Source organism: Pteronotus mesoamericanus, unplaced genomic scaffold (assembly GCF_021234165.1).
Source record: "Pteronotus mesoamericanus isolate MK-2021 breed Mesoamerican mustached bat unplaced genomic scaffold, CSHL_Meso_final contig_20, whole genome shotgun sequence".
In the NCBI taxonomy this organism is placed as follows: domain Eukaryota; kingdom Metazoa; phylum Chordata; class Mammalia; order Chiroptera; family Mormoopidae; genus Pteronotus; species Pteronotus mesoamericanus.
Genome location: NW_026555085.1, coordinates 72680420 through 72694356, shown reverse-complemented (window position 1 = coordinate 72694356; position 13937 = coordinate 72680420). Strand labels below are relative to the sequence as shown.

Genomic DNA, 13937 nt, shown 5'->3' with positions numbered 1-13937 from the left:
TTCAGAAAGTCACATCATTAATGGCTATATTAATCCTGGACTTGAGTTGCCAGTACGACACACTTGCATTAGTCAGACTATGTTGCTGTGACACCAGACCTTGCTGGTGATGCTATTCACAGACATATGCACATATATGTATTGAATTTTATAGCTTCACCCACACATAAAGTTAGTAGTGTGCATACTCTGCTAAATTTTTTTTTCCCCTTTATGTAGTCATGAGGCAATGGAGATTAAATATGCATTTTACCAGGAAACATGCTGCTAGGGCTACCAAAGACATACACTTATGTCCCTGGAAGTAGTAGCATAGACAGAGCTTATTGATCTTGGCTAACATACAGAGTGAATCAGATGTTGGACTGGGGAGTAAAATAAGCTGGTGAGAGAGGATTTAATGACACTGCCTGTTATCCATGGTTTGGGTTGCGGTTGGCTTATTTTAGTTTGGACATGACCATGGTCTGGGCATTTATCAAGATTGAAAACTGGATGAGGAAACATGATTATACATTGCAGTTTCTTGCAGAGTAAGCGTTACAGGCGGTATCCCATGGGGTCTAAAATCCATATGTGCCCTACTACTTGCAAGATAATTCTCTAATCCCCTAAAAGTGCCAAACAAGACTTTTCCAGAGGTGATCCATTTACTTCTCTAGACTCCTTACTTTCTCTTTTCAACTTTACTAACTCAAATATCAGAATACGCTACACTCTTTCAGGTTCCTATCCTTTGCATATCGCATATAGTTTGTTTTCCCTTCCTCAACTTTTCTACTGGATTAAAAGATGATTCTGGCTTTCCACAGCACTGGCCCATTTCTCTAGTATGAACTTTAATTGCACCGAGTTGTAATTAACTCCTTTTTGTGTCTGCTAGATTATGAGGGTGTCTTCATAGGTCCCGGCAAGTGCTTGGTAAAGGGTAGGATTAGCTGTTAAATGAAAACAGCATTGCAACCTTTCAATACCGTTCCCTCTTCAGTTGAAACTTTTCCAGCGATTTCAGTTTCACTTTCGTTATTTTACTTTTATTGACCTTTCTCCTTTGCACTTTTCCCTCCCACCTATAATCCCAAAGGAAGGGAGTGCACTACCAAGCAATCTTCCATGAACCCCGCAGGCCATCTGCAAGCACTCCCGCCCACCTACGTGCTGACGTCACACGTAGCGCTGACGTCCGACCGTCAAGGCCCAACTCTCTGAGTCTTCTGGAGATGTTTTTTGCGGTTACGTGCGGAGCACCTTGAGCTCTATTGATACGGAAGACCAGCCACAAAGAGCAGCAAAGGCGGAGGCCTTGCGGACCTCTGCTTCCCCAAAGTAAGATGACTAGTTTCCCGAGCGACGCATGGGCGGCCAAGGGCCCGTCCCGAAGTGCTTGCCGCGGTTTCCCGGGGAACGGCGCTGCGCGCAGGCCGGGGCAGGATGGGGGCGCGCGTGCGCAGTGCGCAGTGTTTCCTCGGACCCAGAGTAATGGGCGTGGGCTTTTGATTTTTGACAGAATGGCCCATTTCTCGGGAGAGGATCAGGCGATGCTACAGGCGATGCTGAGGCAGTTGTTCCAGAACGTGAAGGAGAAAATCACTGGTGCTCCCTCCCTGGAGTGCGCCGAGGAGATCCTCTTACACCTGGAGGAAACTGATGAAAATTTTCACAAGTAAAATTGCTTTTGATGTCTTAAGCAAACAAACCAGCTGACCCAGAAAAGTAAAAATGTAGTTGGATAAAAAAATGGACCTTTGATTATTGTTAAAATAGCAGCCAAGTTGGAGGTTTATTATTTTATTTATCCAGATACCGAATTTATTCTTTCCTTGTTTTTGCTGCAACTCCAACATATTCTAATTCTCCGTTTTTTTCCTCCGGGGCAACATGGAAATATTAATTATAAATTTTACATATTCTTTTAAGACCAAATTTATTATTTCAAAGTACTCCTGTTTCTATATCAAAAAAACATTCGAGTTCCCAAAGTTCCTATTCCTTTGCTGATCTGATAGCTCAATGGCTGTACCAATTGTCCATTCTGAGGACTGCAGGAATCCTGAAGTGAGATTATTTACTTCCTATGGAATAGATTAAATTTCTATGAAGGAATAAGGCACATACTCATATGTCTGTGATACCTGTTAGGAACATATGTCATAGAAAAAGTACAGAGTGCTCTGTGTTATAGAGCAGTAGGGATAGGAAGGTGAATAAGAGAGGTACAATTTCAGGTATATCCTGAAGGATATGTTTCTTTAGAGACTTGTTTTTTTCTTTTGATTTGATTCATATAATTTAAATTAAGCATCTGCATTGAAAAGTTCACTGCTGGGTCTGTCAATTTAGTAGTAGTAGTATTTTTAATTTAGTGTTTTCATTTTATTTTGACCTCACAGAGATGATGTTTACATTTTTTTCTTTTTTATCTTAACCTTTACTGACTTTGGGGTGTCCTGAACTTACCCTTATCTCAAACTCCTAGTCATTTCATATGTGGGCATCAGGGGATTCTGGAGCAGTTAAATATTTTATCCAAAAGTTTGTGTTTGCTTGCAATTTTATGGAGAAAACATATACCTTTTCACCAGATTCTCAAGGGAGTTTTAAAAAGTGGAAGAAATTTCTATTAATGTGGAGTTTCTAATTTTATTAGTGTTTCTGGTTATACATATGGCTTCTTTTGTATTTCCATGATTTTCTTGTTTATTTCTTCGTTAAATCCACTACTAATATCTTATTGGATGTTAATTTGTTTTTTATTTTTTTTGTTTGTGGGAAAGTTTTAAAACTTTTGTAATGAATGCTTAGCTCATTAATTTGAAGCTTTTCTTTCTATGTAAGCAAATAAGACTACACAATTGCCTGTATCACTTTAGCTGTGTCAATTTTAAAATGCTTTTCAAGCTAAAGGTGGCTCAGTGTGGTTCTTAGTCTAACAACTGTAATAATAATGTAATTTACTCTTCTTCAGCATTTTATTAGATAGATTAAATATCTGTTGATTAACTCGTATAATGTTAAATATTTACTGAGGAGATTTACTTGTGGCCCACCTAAAAAAAAAAATCCATACACACTCATATTATAACTAATGTGTATTCTTAAAAGTAAGATTTATAATCCTAACAGTATTTGAGTAGTTTGTGGTGTTCAAAGTACAGATAGTAAAACTCATGTGTTAGCCTCACTAGCCTGAGATCTGTGTCTTAGGAGGAAGGAATTTTTATGTAGGAAAGGAAAGGGTGGAGGAGACCCTTGACTTTGGTATTTTTATAGACTCTTACAATCTCAGAGTTGGAAGAGTTCCTAAAGGTTAATTAGTTCAGGTGCTCGTATTTTCTTGTTTTTTTTTTCTTCACTGACTTAACTCTTTTTGAACACTAAATGTTCTTAAGTCACTTAGATATGTATTGCTTCCCTAAGTGTTTCACATTTCAGGATATCCATCCTCCCATCTCCACTTTCAGAACATTCCTTTTTTAAACTCACCTGCTCTTGTCATGGTATTAGCAAGAAAAGTAACTTTATTAAACAGACTTAGAGAGGAGACTGGTGTCCCTGGGTGATTGGCATTTTGTAAGAAAATGGTTGTTAAGATAATTAAGTCCATAAATGATGGAATTTCAGGTAGTGTAATAAAGTGGGGTAAAATCTAATCATTTGAGGAGAAAGCACCATGTAGGCAGTATAGCCCTACATTGTATAGCGGGTGATTGTCCCAAGGACAGCTGTCCTACACTATCTCTGCTTCCCATAGTGTCTTTTAGTTTTTCTCCTGTAAACTTTAAACAGTCTCTAAAAGGCCCAAACTTTCCTCCTCTTCTCTGAAACTGGCACCAAGGATCCGAGGTCTGCGGGAGGTGAGAGAAGTAGGAAAACAGATGTTGCTTATATTGTGTGTGCATGTGCTGTGTACATTTTTATACTTGGACTGCCCCTCTTGTAAAACAAACAGCCCTAGTTTTTAATATTGGCTACCCTAGAATCAGTTGGAGGCCATTTAAAAACTACTGATGAATCAAAATTTAGTGGGGTCTGGCAGAGGAGGAGTGGTGGAGTCTGAGCCTTGGTGTTTCTGGACAAGCTCTCTGGGTGATTCTGATAGGCAGCCAGGGTTGACTTATTTGCATTTCAGTGTTTATTGCCTTACAGTTGTTCTCCCCTTATCCCTGGGGGAAACATTCCGGTGCCCCTGGTGGGTTCCTGAAATCTAGGATAGCACCAAACCCTATATATACTATGTTTTTTTCCTATTGATAGAAGCTTTTCACATAAAGGAAGCACTTTGTGGCTTTTCTCTGGCGTATCCAAATTGCCAGCATCACTACTCTTGTGTTTTGGGACCATTATGAAGTAAAGTAAGGTTTACTTGAACCCAGGCACTGCAGTACCTCTACAGTTAACCTGACAACTGAGATGGCTGAGTGACTACTGAACAGGGAGCATGTATAGCGTGGATATGCTGGGCAAAGTGGTGATTCATGTCGAGAGAGGGATGGAGCTAGAAGGCAAAAGAGTTCATTGTGCTACTGAGAATGCTGCTCAGTTGAAAACTTATTGTTTATTTATGGCATATTTCATTTAATATTTTTGGACCTCAGTTCACCGTGGCTAACAAACTGAGGAAGGAGAAACTACAGATAAGGGGGAGCTATTATATCGTTTTACTTTTTTTTCTTTTTTTTAAATACTCACCAACGCTAATGATTGTAGCCTTGTATCTGGTATTTTTGGTTTGATGTGGAAGGAGCAATAATATTTGTTGAAGGGGGTTTATTCTTTGTTTTATAGAAGAATCTACCAGTGACTTTAGGTACTGAACTCTAGTGTGTTCCAGTGTTAATTTTAAGAAACCATTAATTATGTAAAGTGTTATCCCTTTATAGAGAAATTGCTAACACATATATGTGTGCTTCCATAACTAATGAATGCCTTCTTAGTGTTTACTGTGACTCAGAAGTTTTACCTGTGATCAAAAGGTTGTAGGTGATATAAAATACGCATTTTTTGTTTTTACATAGTCTTTTATATACTAATATGATACGGTTAAGTTTATCATTTAGTAAATCCCATGATTCTGAAATACAGTGTTTTAAAAATTCCAAATACAGCATTATAATTCATAACTTAAGCTAATAAAATATCTTTTTAAAACATACCATTATTGATAATTTTTTGTATATGATTGAAAAAATTCATATTTAAATTGCTAAGAGAATGATTTCCTGAAATAAACTTGTACTAGAATTGTTTTCATGTTATGTTGTAATAGTAATCTCTATGTCTATATATTTTGACTATGTCAGAAATTCATTATGAAACAAAATTATTACATTTTCTTGCAAAATCTAGGTAGCAACGCTGTAAAAAGAAAATGGAAAAAGTGAATGTTCTTTCACTCAACTTTGTAAGATTTTCTGTGTAAATGTGAAAAAATTCATATTCATCAGTAGTAAAACAAAATACTAAGGCACATTGCTGAGTATTTTAATTGAGCGGCTTCTGAAATATGGTGAGGTCAACATGTTTTTCTTTAGCATCAAACAACTGTCCTCTTGGGTTTTCATGTTCTCCCGTTTAGGAATTTTTGGAGAAAGATTAATTTTGCATTTATTTGGTAATAGTGTCATTGAAACCAAATTTTAATTTTTCTTATTAAATTATTTTTAAGATAACAGGTTAGTCAAATATATGTTGGTGAGAAAAGCTTCAAGGTCTAAGAAAATACTATGTATTAAACAGTTTTTGCATTAGGATGATCATCATCATTAAGTTGTGGGAAACTGAAATTTAGCAAGGTCAATATATAACCTAAGGTTGTAAAATTGATTGGTGTGAGATGTGGAACTTAAACTTGATGAAAACCTATAATATTATAATTTTGGTCTTTCCAGCACACTTAGAATATGTTCAGTCAGAAAATGTTAACACAGGAGAGTCTGCTAAAAATAAATCTGAAAGGAAAGGGCCTAAAATACTAGCAGGATTGACTTAAATTAATCCTAGTAAGGATCCTCTAAAATAAATTATTAAAAACTTATATATTTTTGAGGCAATTTTTATATTTCTTAAATAGAAGTTTTAAACATAGAGGAGATTTATCAATATCTTTAGTATTCAGAGTTTTGTAATGCTTGAAGTGAGAAGTTGTTGAACAGTCAGACTGGCATCCTTCAGGTCATATTTGGTCTGTGGATATTTTGAAAGGCTCTTGTAGGCACCCACAGCTTTTATTTTTATACACAATAAGCAGAATATTGCTCTACATCGAGAATAATTTCCAAAATTGATGTAATGGGCTGACAAAAACATCTGTCATTATTAATGATCTTTTGGATTCGATACAGACTTTATAAAAGCAAATGGATGGCACCAATACTATCAGGATTATAATGAAGGAAAAACAGTACTTACTTTTGAAGAAGTATTTCTCCCAGTCATAGCAACAATAAATATTTGTTGTATTTAAAACTAATTATTAGTTTTCCAACAATATTCTATCCTGAAGCACCATCTTAGAAGAACAACATACTTTCTAGGATTTTATTGTCTATTGCCATGAATTTAGATCGTAAGAGAACCAATGCAAAATGAATTCTCAGATGAGAATTTGAAGATTGGTTACTCTTAACTTAGAAGGACTCATTAAAAAGAAATGAATGTTCACTAATTTGTCTTTGGAGGTTCTTAGAGTTTTCCAATGATCAATGAATTAGTAGAGCATCTTAAGGGCATAGGCAGCCTGGTAGTCCTTGAATAACAGAAGTCGTACCCTCCCTGGAGATCTTTTTCTTAAAAGGCTTATTCCAAAAGAGGAGTAACTTGTTTGGGTAAGATTCAGTCTGGGGTTCCTTGGGTTCATTTAACTTGGAAGGTAAACCAAACCTTGAAGCTCTTGGAACGGGATCTTCTGAGAGAGATTACTGTGATTATAGATATCACTGCGGTCTAAAAATGATGTCATTAGAAAAAAGTGTGTGGTAATACAAGTTCCCCAAGAGTTTTTATTGTTGTACCTTTTGTTTTATAATGGTATTCTCTTAGTTTTCTTGAATCCGTTTTCTTAATGGGCTTACGTTGTATTTCCCCGCTGCTTTAGTTATGAAAACATCATTTTTGTTGCTTATAGGTTGGTTTTAAACAAAACAAACACAAAAGTTTCATTTTTCAGTTAAATACGCATGTTTCCTAACTGCCTGATTTGTAGCACAGAGATGGGGCTGATAAAACTAAAAAATAAGGATAATTCTGTCTTTCCATGGTAGGATTGATGGTGGGATGCAGAATTCATCTTCAGAGAGGCTGTCGCTTTAGTTTCAGAGAAATAACTTAGGCTTGTCCCGCCTTCCATTTCTCACTGAACATCCCCGAGATGTGGAGGAAAACTGGTGCACCTGACTGCCTAGGTACGCTTGGGCAGGACTGTGAAGGGGGTCAACGTTGTTTTGGGGGACTTTCATCTCTCTATGTACTTTCTCCCATGTTCACTTTTCTCTTCTCTTTCCCAGTAGTAACAGGCTGGATGTGAGGTCACACTCACTGGCTAAAAGGATGACCAACACCTGGATCTTTTTTCTTTTTCAGAGATACACTAAAGAAAGCAATGATAAGTGTATGGTATTGATACTTAAGATATTCTAATTCTTTGTTCAGAGAATTCTTGGATGTGGTGAGCTAGTTGTCCTGGAGAACACACATCTTTTTGAACTCTTCAGATCTCATCACACACAGCTGCCAGCTCTGTCTCAGGGCCGGCTGCGTATTGGTGGAGGCAGTCTAGGGACTGTCAAATGTTAAAAAATTAAGAACATCTTTAAAGGATTCTCTTGAAAACTTAATCTTTGAATTTTTCTTCTGTAAGTTTTCACCATTTTGTATAAAATATGCAAAGATTTGGTTTATAGTTAGAAGTATACACCCAAAAAATAAGTTAACATTTAAAATATAGCTGGAAGGGGTGATTAGGGGGTGAAGGGATTGAGCAAAAAGGAAAAAGGATTCATAGACGTGAAAAACAGTGAAGTGATTGCTGAGGGGAGCGGGGTATAAGGAGATGGGTTGAAAAAAAATACAATAAAGATTAAAAAAAAATTTATTAGTGTTTGTTATTTTGATCCAGTATTGCAGAATGTTAAGTTTACAAAATAACTTTGTCTTCCTCTTCTGCTGTTCTTAATAGATACCTATTTTGTTGAAGCTTTTAAATTACTGGTTAAACACTGATTATAAATATTAAATATTTAAATGTAAATTCAATGAATAACAAAATAAATTTTTAAGTAAATTATATTTTTAATATGCTAATTATTTGAGAAAAGAAAATATAGTAGATTTAGTTCTCTAAGTGAAATTTAAATAGTATACAAATGGGTAAAAACATGAGTATTGTATTCACTTCCCGATCTCAACTTACCACTATAGAAAACCTTATTTTATTACTTGACTGTTTTGGAGCTTTTACATCTTTGGGAAAGTGTGGGGTGTGGGGGTGACTGTGGCTTCGGGTAACGTGGACCTAAATTAGTAGCCTGTTTGTTAGACAGGGCTTTTTAACTTTTCGATCTATGCCCTTACTTATTTTACCTATCTCATATGGTAAATAAAACAATATCAGTACGTACTTAGCACTGAGTCTAGCACACGTTAGTCACCTGAAAGTACCTCCTTGTTTATATGCAAATCAACATTGTTGGTGGTTGGTTGAGAATATTGAGTGTGGCCTCGTTTAAGTGGGGATTCCATGATAAAGGGGCTTGATTAACTAAGTATTTAAATTCCAGGTCAAGGAAGTTGTATTTGAAAGCTAATAGGCAGCTAATAATTAGTTTTAAATACAACAATTATTTATTGAGACATTATGTATGTGGTATGGTTTGAGGTATTGGTATGAGTAAAATGGCTTTAACTTAGAAAAATGAAATCAGTGATTTTTGAGAATTAATATGATTTCAGCATTTAGGGTAAATATGAGCAGGAAGAGAGGAAAGTGAGAAGACAAGCAGGAAGGCTGCTTTACTAATCTCTGTGTGAGGTGATGCGGTTTTATACTGATTGACAAAAATGGAAAAAAAGCAGGAAGTGATGAAGCCAGGGAATACGCAGGAAATGCTAACAAGCAGCGGTGACTGGATGGGTGCGATAAAGCTGCTGGGCCGTGGCGCAGAGATGGAGGTGGAGAGTATTCCATGGCGTCAAGTCTGGGAATCCTGAAAAGTAATGTTAGTGCGAGAAATGGGATGGGTGGTTGGGAAGAAGGGAGTTCTTTCCCCTGCACTCTACCTTTCCTCTCTCTTCCCTTTTTTGTACTGGGAGGAACAGAGGAAGAATAGAAGACCAGGTATGGGGGTACAGTATTCACAAAGCAATATTTTGAGTGCTAATGGTGAGGGGCAATGCACTGTAGGGGCTCAAGAGAGAAAGAATATCAGGTTTGAGGAACTAGGAAAGGCTTTATCATGAGTTAGCATTTTAGGTTGTGGAAGATGATCCTACTTAGGGAGAAGTGGTGGTAAAACACTCTAAATGGATGAAATATTATCAAATATTTGGGAAAACAAAACATGGAGAGTGTTGGGCATGTGTGTGGGGTACTAACGAGACATTACTGGTTGGATAAATTGGGGTCTAAGAGGGCTTTAAAAGTCAATGACAAAATGTGTCTTAAATTTAATAATAATCATAGTAATGATAGCTAGCGCTTATTGTTAAATCCTTGTTAGGCCATGTATTAGGTGCAGGACACATATTATCTAGAATCTTTATAATAATTTCCATGATAGATGCTTTCCCCAATTTGTAGATGGAAAAAGACTGAAGCCTAGAGAGGATATTTAATTTGGGCAGCCTCATACATCTATTAAATGGGGGAGATGAAAACGAATTCTGTGTGAACCCTAAAATGATGACATGACCTGCTTATTCTGTTATTGGGATTATTGCTTGTTCTGTTAATCAAAAAGTTAATGCAGAGGATCATAAAATTATACATATTTAAATATTTTTAACATAAAGCAACTAAATGTGCATTTATTCTTTAATATTTTAGGTTAATACTGCTTCTTTGAGTAGGAATCTGTTGATTAGAGTTCCCAGAACCTTAGGCTAGTTTAAAACCTATCCAGATAGAGAATCTGTCTAGAGCAGTGCTTCTCCAAATATGGTCCTGGGACCATTAGCATTGGCATCACCTACCTGGGAACTTGTTAGAAATGTAAATTGTTGGGCCCCACTGTATACCCACTGAATCCAGCTCTAAGAATCCAAGCTCTGAGAGTGGGGCTCCAAGTCCTTTAGGTGATTCTAATTCATGTTATAGTTGGAGAACTACTGATATATAGGAGGGCTCTGGCTATTTAGCTGAAGATTGTAAGATGTGAACATTCATCTAGTGGCAGTGGGAAGGGAAAGAGAAGTTGTAGAGGAAGAATTTATAGAATGATAGCTGACTAATTAGAAATGAGATGTAATGGAGAAGACTGTTGTTACAGCTGTCTGAGGCTATACACAGGTATCTGTTTGAAGGATGGTACCATTAACAAAGACCTATGTTAGAAGAAAGAAGTGGTGTGAGAGGTGGGTAGGGTGATGGATTTGGTGTGCTGACGGAGGTGGTGAAAGAACATAAATTTGCCTTGTCCATCATATGTAGGTCTGGAGTTCTGGAGTGACCTTTTGGCTAAAGAAAGAGCTAAAGATGTTAACTTTTTTATAATGAATCCGAAGTTGGAGCTAGGGGAGAGGAGAATACGTTTGCTAAACTCCTTTTAAGAAAAAATCGGGTTAGTTTATAATGACAAAGTCTAAGTTTTTGTCTACTGCCTCTTTAAGTTAAAATAGTGAGATAAAGTAGATTGGATCATTGCCAAAATACAAATGAAAAAGTTGAGATTTTCCCAGGGTCACACAGTTAGATTGGTAGAGCTGGAGCTAGTGGTCAGGCCTTCTCGATTCTCAGCTTGTACTTTTGCTATAACCTCATGTGGCTTCATGTCAAATATGTCTACTTGGCTTTTGAGGTCTGCGCTGTCTAAGGAGGACTGACAAACTGCTGAAGCAGCCATGGGCATTCCAGGGGGCAGCGATGTGTTCAGAGCTAAGGAGAAATGGGGCAGGGCAGGAAATCTCAATCAAAAGCAGTTAACATTGAAAATGGAATCCTTTGGCTACCTGGGTGAGGTGGCTGCTCTTTAGAGCACATTCAGTAGTTTAATAAATATTGGACTGAAGACTATATGCTGCATACCATGATGGATTCATTATTATGGGAAGAAAATTATTCAGGCTCTCCTTGATCTCCTGTCCTGCATATATGCAAGGCTCTGATGCAGTGGTTAATTAAACTGAAGGCCCTGAACATAGTGGCATTTACAAAATGGACATCCTAAGTTATCTTGTCATTTGAGAGACCGTAAGAACTCGATAACGTTTCTAAATCATGATATTATAATCATTGCTCTTTATTTTCAGTAAACGTGTTTTACAAAATAATTATCCACTTTTGGAACTCTTAATCTCTCATATTTGCTGTATTGGAAGTTAATTTTAATGTTAGCAGGAACCTATCAGTATAAAGGAAAATGTACAGCATATTGAATTGTCTGAAATACTTCTCTCTGTAAACATAGAAAAGAGCTAACTAGGTGGAGTTTAGGTTAGTTACCACTTTCGAAGTGTACAAAAAACCTGTTGATTGGAGTTTAACCTTTTCCAATTTATTCTTTCATAATTGCTGTTATTCTAGCCTGGTTGCTTCATCAGCTTGAAAAATTACAAAAACCTTTAACAACTGCTTTCCATTTCCTTTAATGTGCATTACACATTAGAGATGGGAGCATTAAAAAGAAGTGTGAAAAGACTAACCCACTAAAGTTTGGGCTGGTCCTGAAATTTGCCACTCCCTTCCCTCCCCGTCACACTGCATATTGTTAAATGATTTGGGATGAATAACTAATTTAATTCTACTTTAAGGTAAGAAATTGGAATATGTTACAAATCATTCTGTGCTAACACTTTTTCTGGATGTGGTTGATATTTACTGCATTTATTTTTAAAATATTTGTTTCAGCTATGAATTTGTGAAATACCTTAGACAGCATATATACAGCACGTTGGGGTCTATGATTGAAGAAGAAATGGAAAAATGGACATCTGATCAGAGTCAGGGTGAGGAGTCTGGCTATGACACAGTTGTACAGCATGTTACTAAGAGAACTCAGGAATCTAAAGAGTGAGTATGCCCTCAATAATATTTTAAAATAATTTGTCTCTCAACACGGCTCCTTGAAAGCCCTCCTAACCCACACCCCCACAGCCTGTTTTCCTCACAGCAGCCACAATGGTCCCTTGAAACAGTGAGTCAGATTGTGCCACTCGTCCACATAACACTTTCCAAAGGCTTCTCATCTCATTCTTAGTAAAATCCAGATTCATCTGTAGCCAAACGGCCCGCCATGAGCTTTCTGCTCCCTCTGCTACCTCATTTCCTATCATATCCCCTTTGACATTGTGCCAGTCACACTGGTCTTGTTCTTTCTCAAACAAGCCAAGGGATTTTTACTCCAGTTGCTTCTGCTGCCCTTTCCTAGTTATTTGCATGGCTTATTCCTTTACTTTTCTTTAATAGACTTTACTTTTTAGAGCAGCTTTAGGTTCATAGAAAAATTGAGCAGAAGGCTCATATTTCTTTCTCATAGGCCCACTGTTCTTACAGAGGCACAGACTTCCCCGTTATCAACATTCCCCACCAGAGAGGTACATTTATTTCAATTGAGGAACCTCCATAGATGTGTCATTATTACCCAGAGTTTGCGGTTTGCATTAGTGTTTTCTCTTCATGTTGTGTATTCTCTGGGATGTGGACAAATTTATAATGCCATGTACTTAGCATTATAGTATCTTACAGAGTGGTTTCACTGCCCTAAAAATCTGTACACTGTCTATTCACCCCTCGTCCTCCCAACCTCTGGCAACCACCGATCTTTTTTATTGTCTCTATCGTTTTGCCTTTCCTTTTCCAGAATGTCATATAGCTGAAACCATACAACATAGAGCCTTTCCGTTTGGCGGCTTTCACTTAATATACACTTATGTTTCCTCTATGTCTTTTCATGGCTTGACAGCACATTTCATTTTAGCACTGAGTAATATTCCATTGTCTAGATGTACCAGGCTTCCTGGATACTTTTAAGCTTTGGCAATTATGAATAAAGCTGCTATAAACATTGCAAGCAGGCTTTTGTGACAACATATGTTTTCAGCCCCTTTGGGTAAATACCAAGGAGAGTGACTGCTGGATCATATGGTAAGAATATGTTAAGTTTTGTAAGAAACTACCGATTGTTTTCTAAAGTGTCTGTACCATTTTGCATTTTCACCAGCACTATATGAAAGTTTTTTTTTAATAGGTAAAATAAATCTTAATTTTTTCAACTCAATACCTTCAAATTAAGAACAAACATAAATTTGCCTTAAAAAGTCCTATATTGTTTCTAGGCTCGGATATTTGTTAAGTGCAAATATGTTATTTACATGTGTTGACAATTTAGAGACTTGAAATACTCTGTATAGAAAAAATTAAAGCTCTGAATAAAAAAAGGTTTAAAGTATGTTACATATATTACTCATATAAACAAACTCATTAGGTAACTCATATTTTCTTTTTTCCTCACCAGTCACTAAATTTTTAAATCACATTATATAGATGTCTAAACTTGTAGTCACACACATCATTATAAAATAGATGAAATATAAATGTCAAGTTAAATTGAACCTTAACTTTTCCATAACACCCTTCTTCCATCCATCATAAAGTCACTCAAATTTAAATTTCTGGAAAACCCGTAATAGCAAATATTAAGGCTTGCCCACTTCCCCCAAATTTTTATAATGCAAAGTTACATTTATTAATTTGCATTATTAATAGTATCTTCTTTCCTTTCCTGAGA

General features: G+C 36.6%; 1 protein-coding gene across 1 annotated transcript in view; it reads left to right on the top strand.

Annotated features, from left to right (window-relative positions):
- Positions 1 to 1508: 1508 nt before the first annotated feature.
- TBC1D32 (TBC1 domain family member 32) overlaps positions 1509 to 13937 on the top strand; it is a 170350-nt gene continuing 157921 nt past the window's right edge. Inside the window, exons 1-2 of the mRNA XM_054569887.1 lie at positions 1509 to 1663; positions 12059 to 12220. Coding sequence (XP_054425862.1) covers positions 1509 to 1663; positions 12059 to 12220 — 317 coding nt within the window. The remainder of the gene's footprint in view (positions 1664 to 12058; positions 12221 to 13937) is intronic.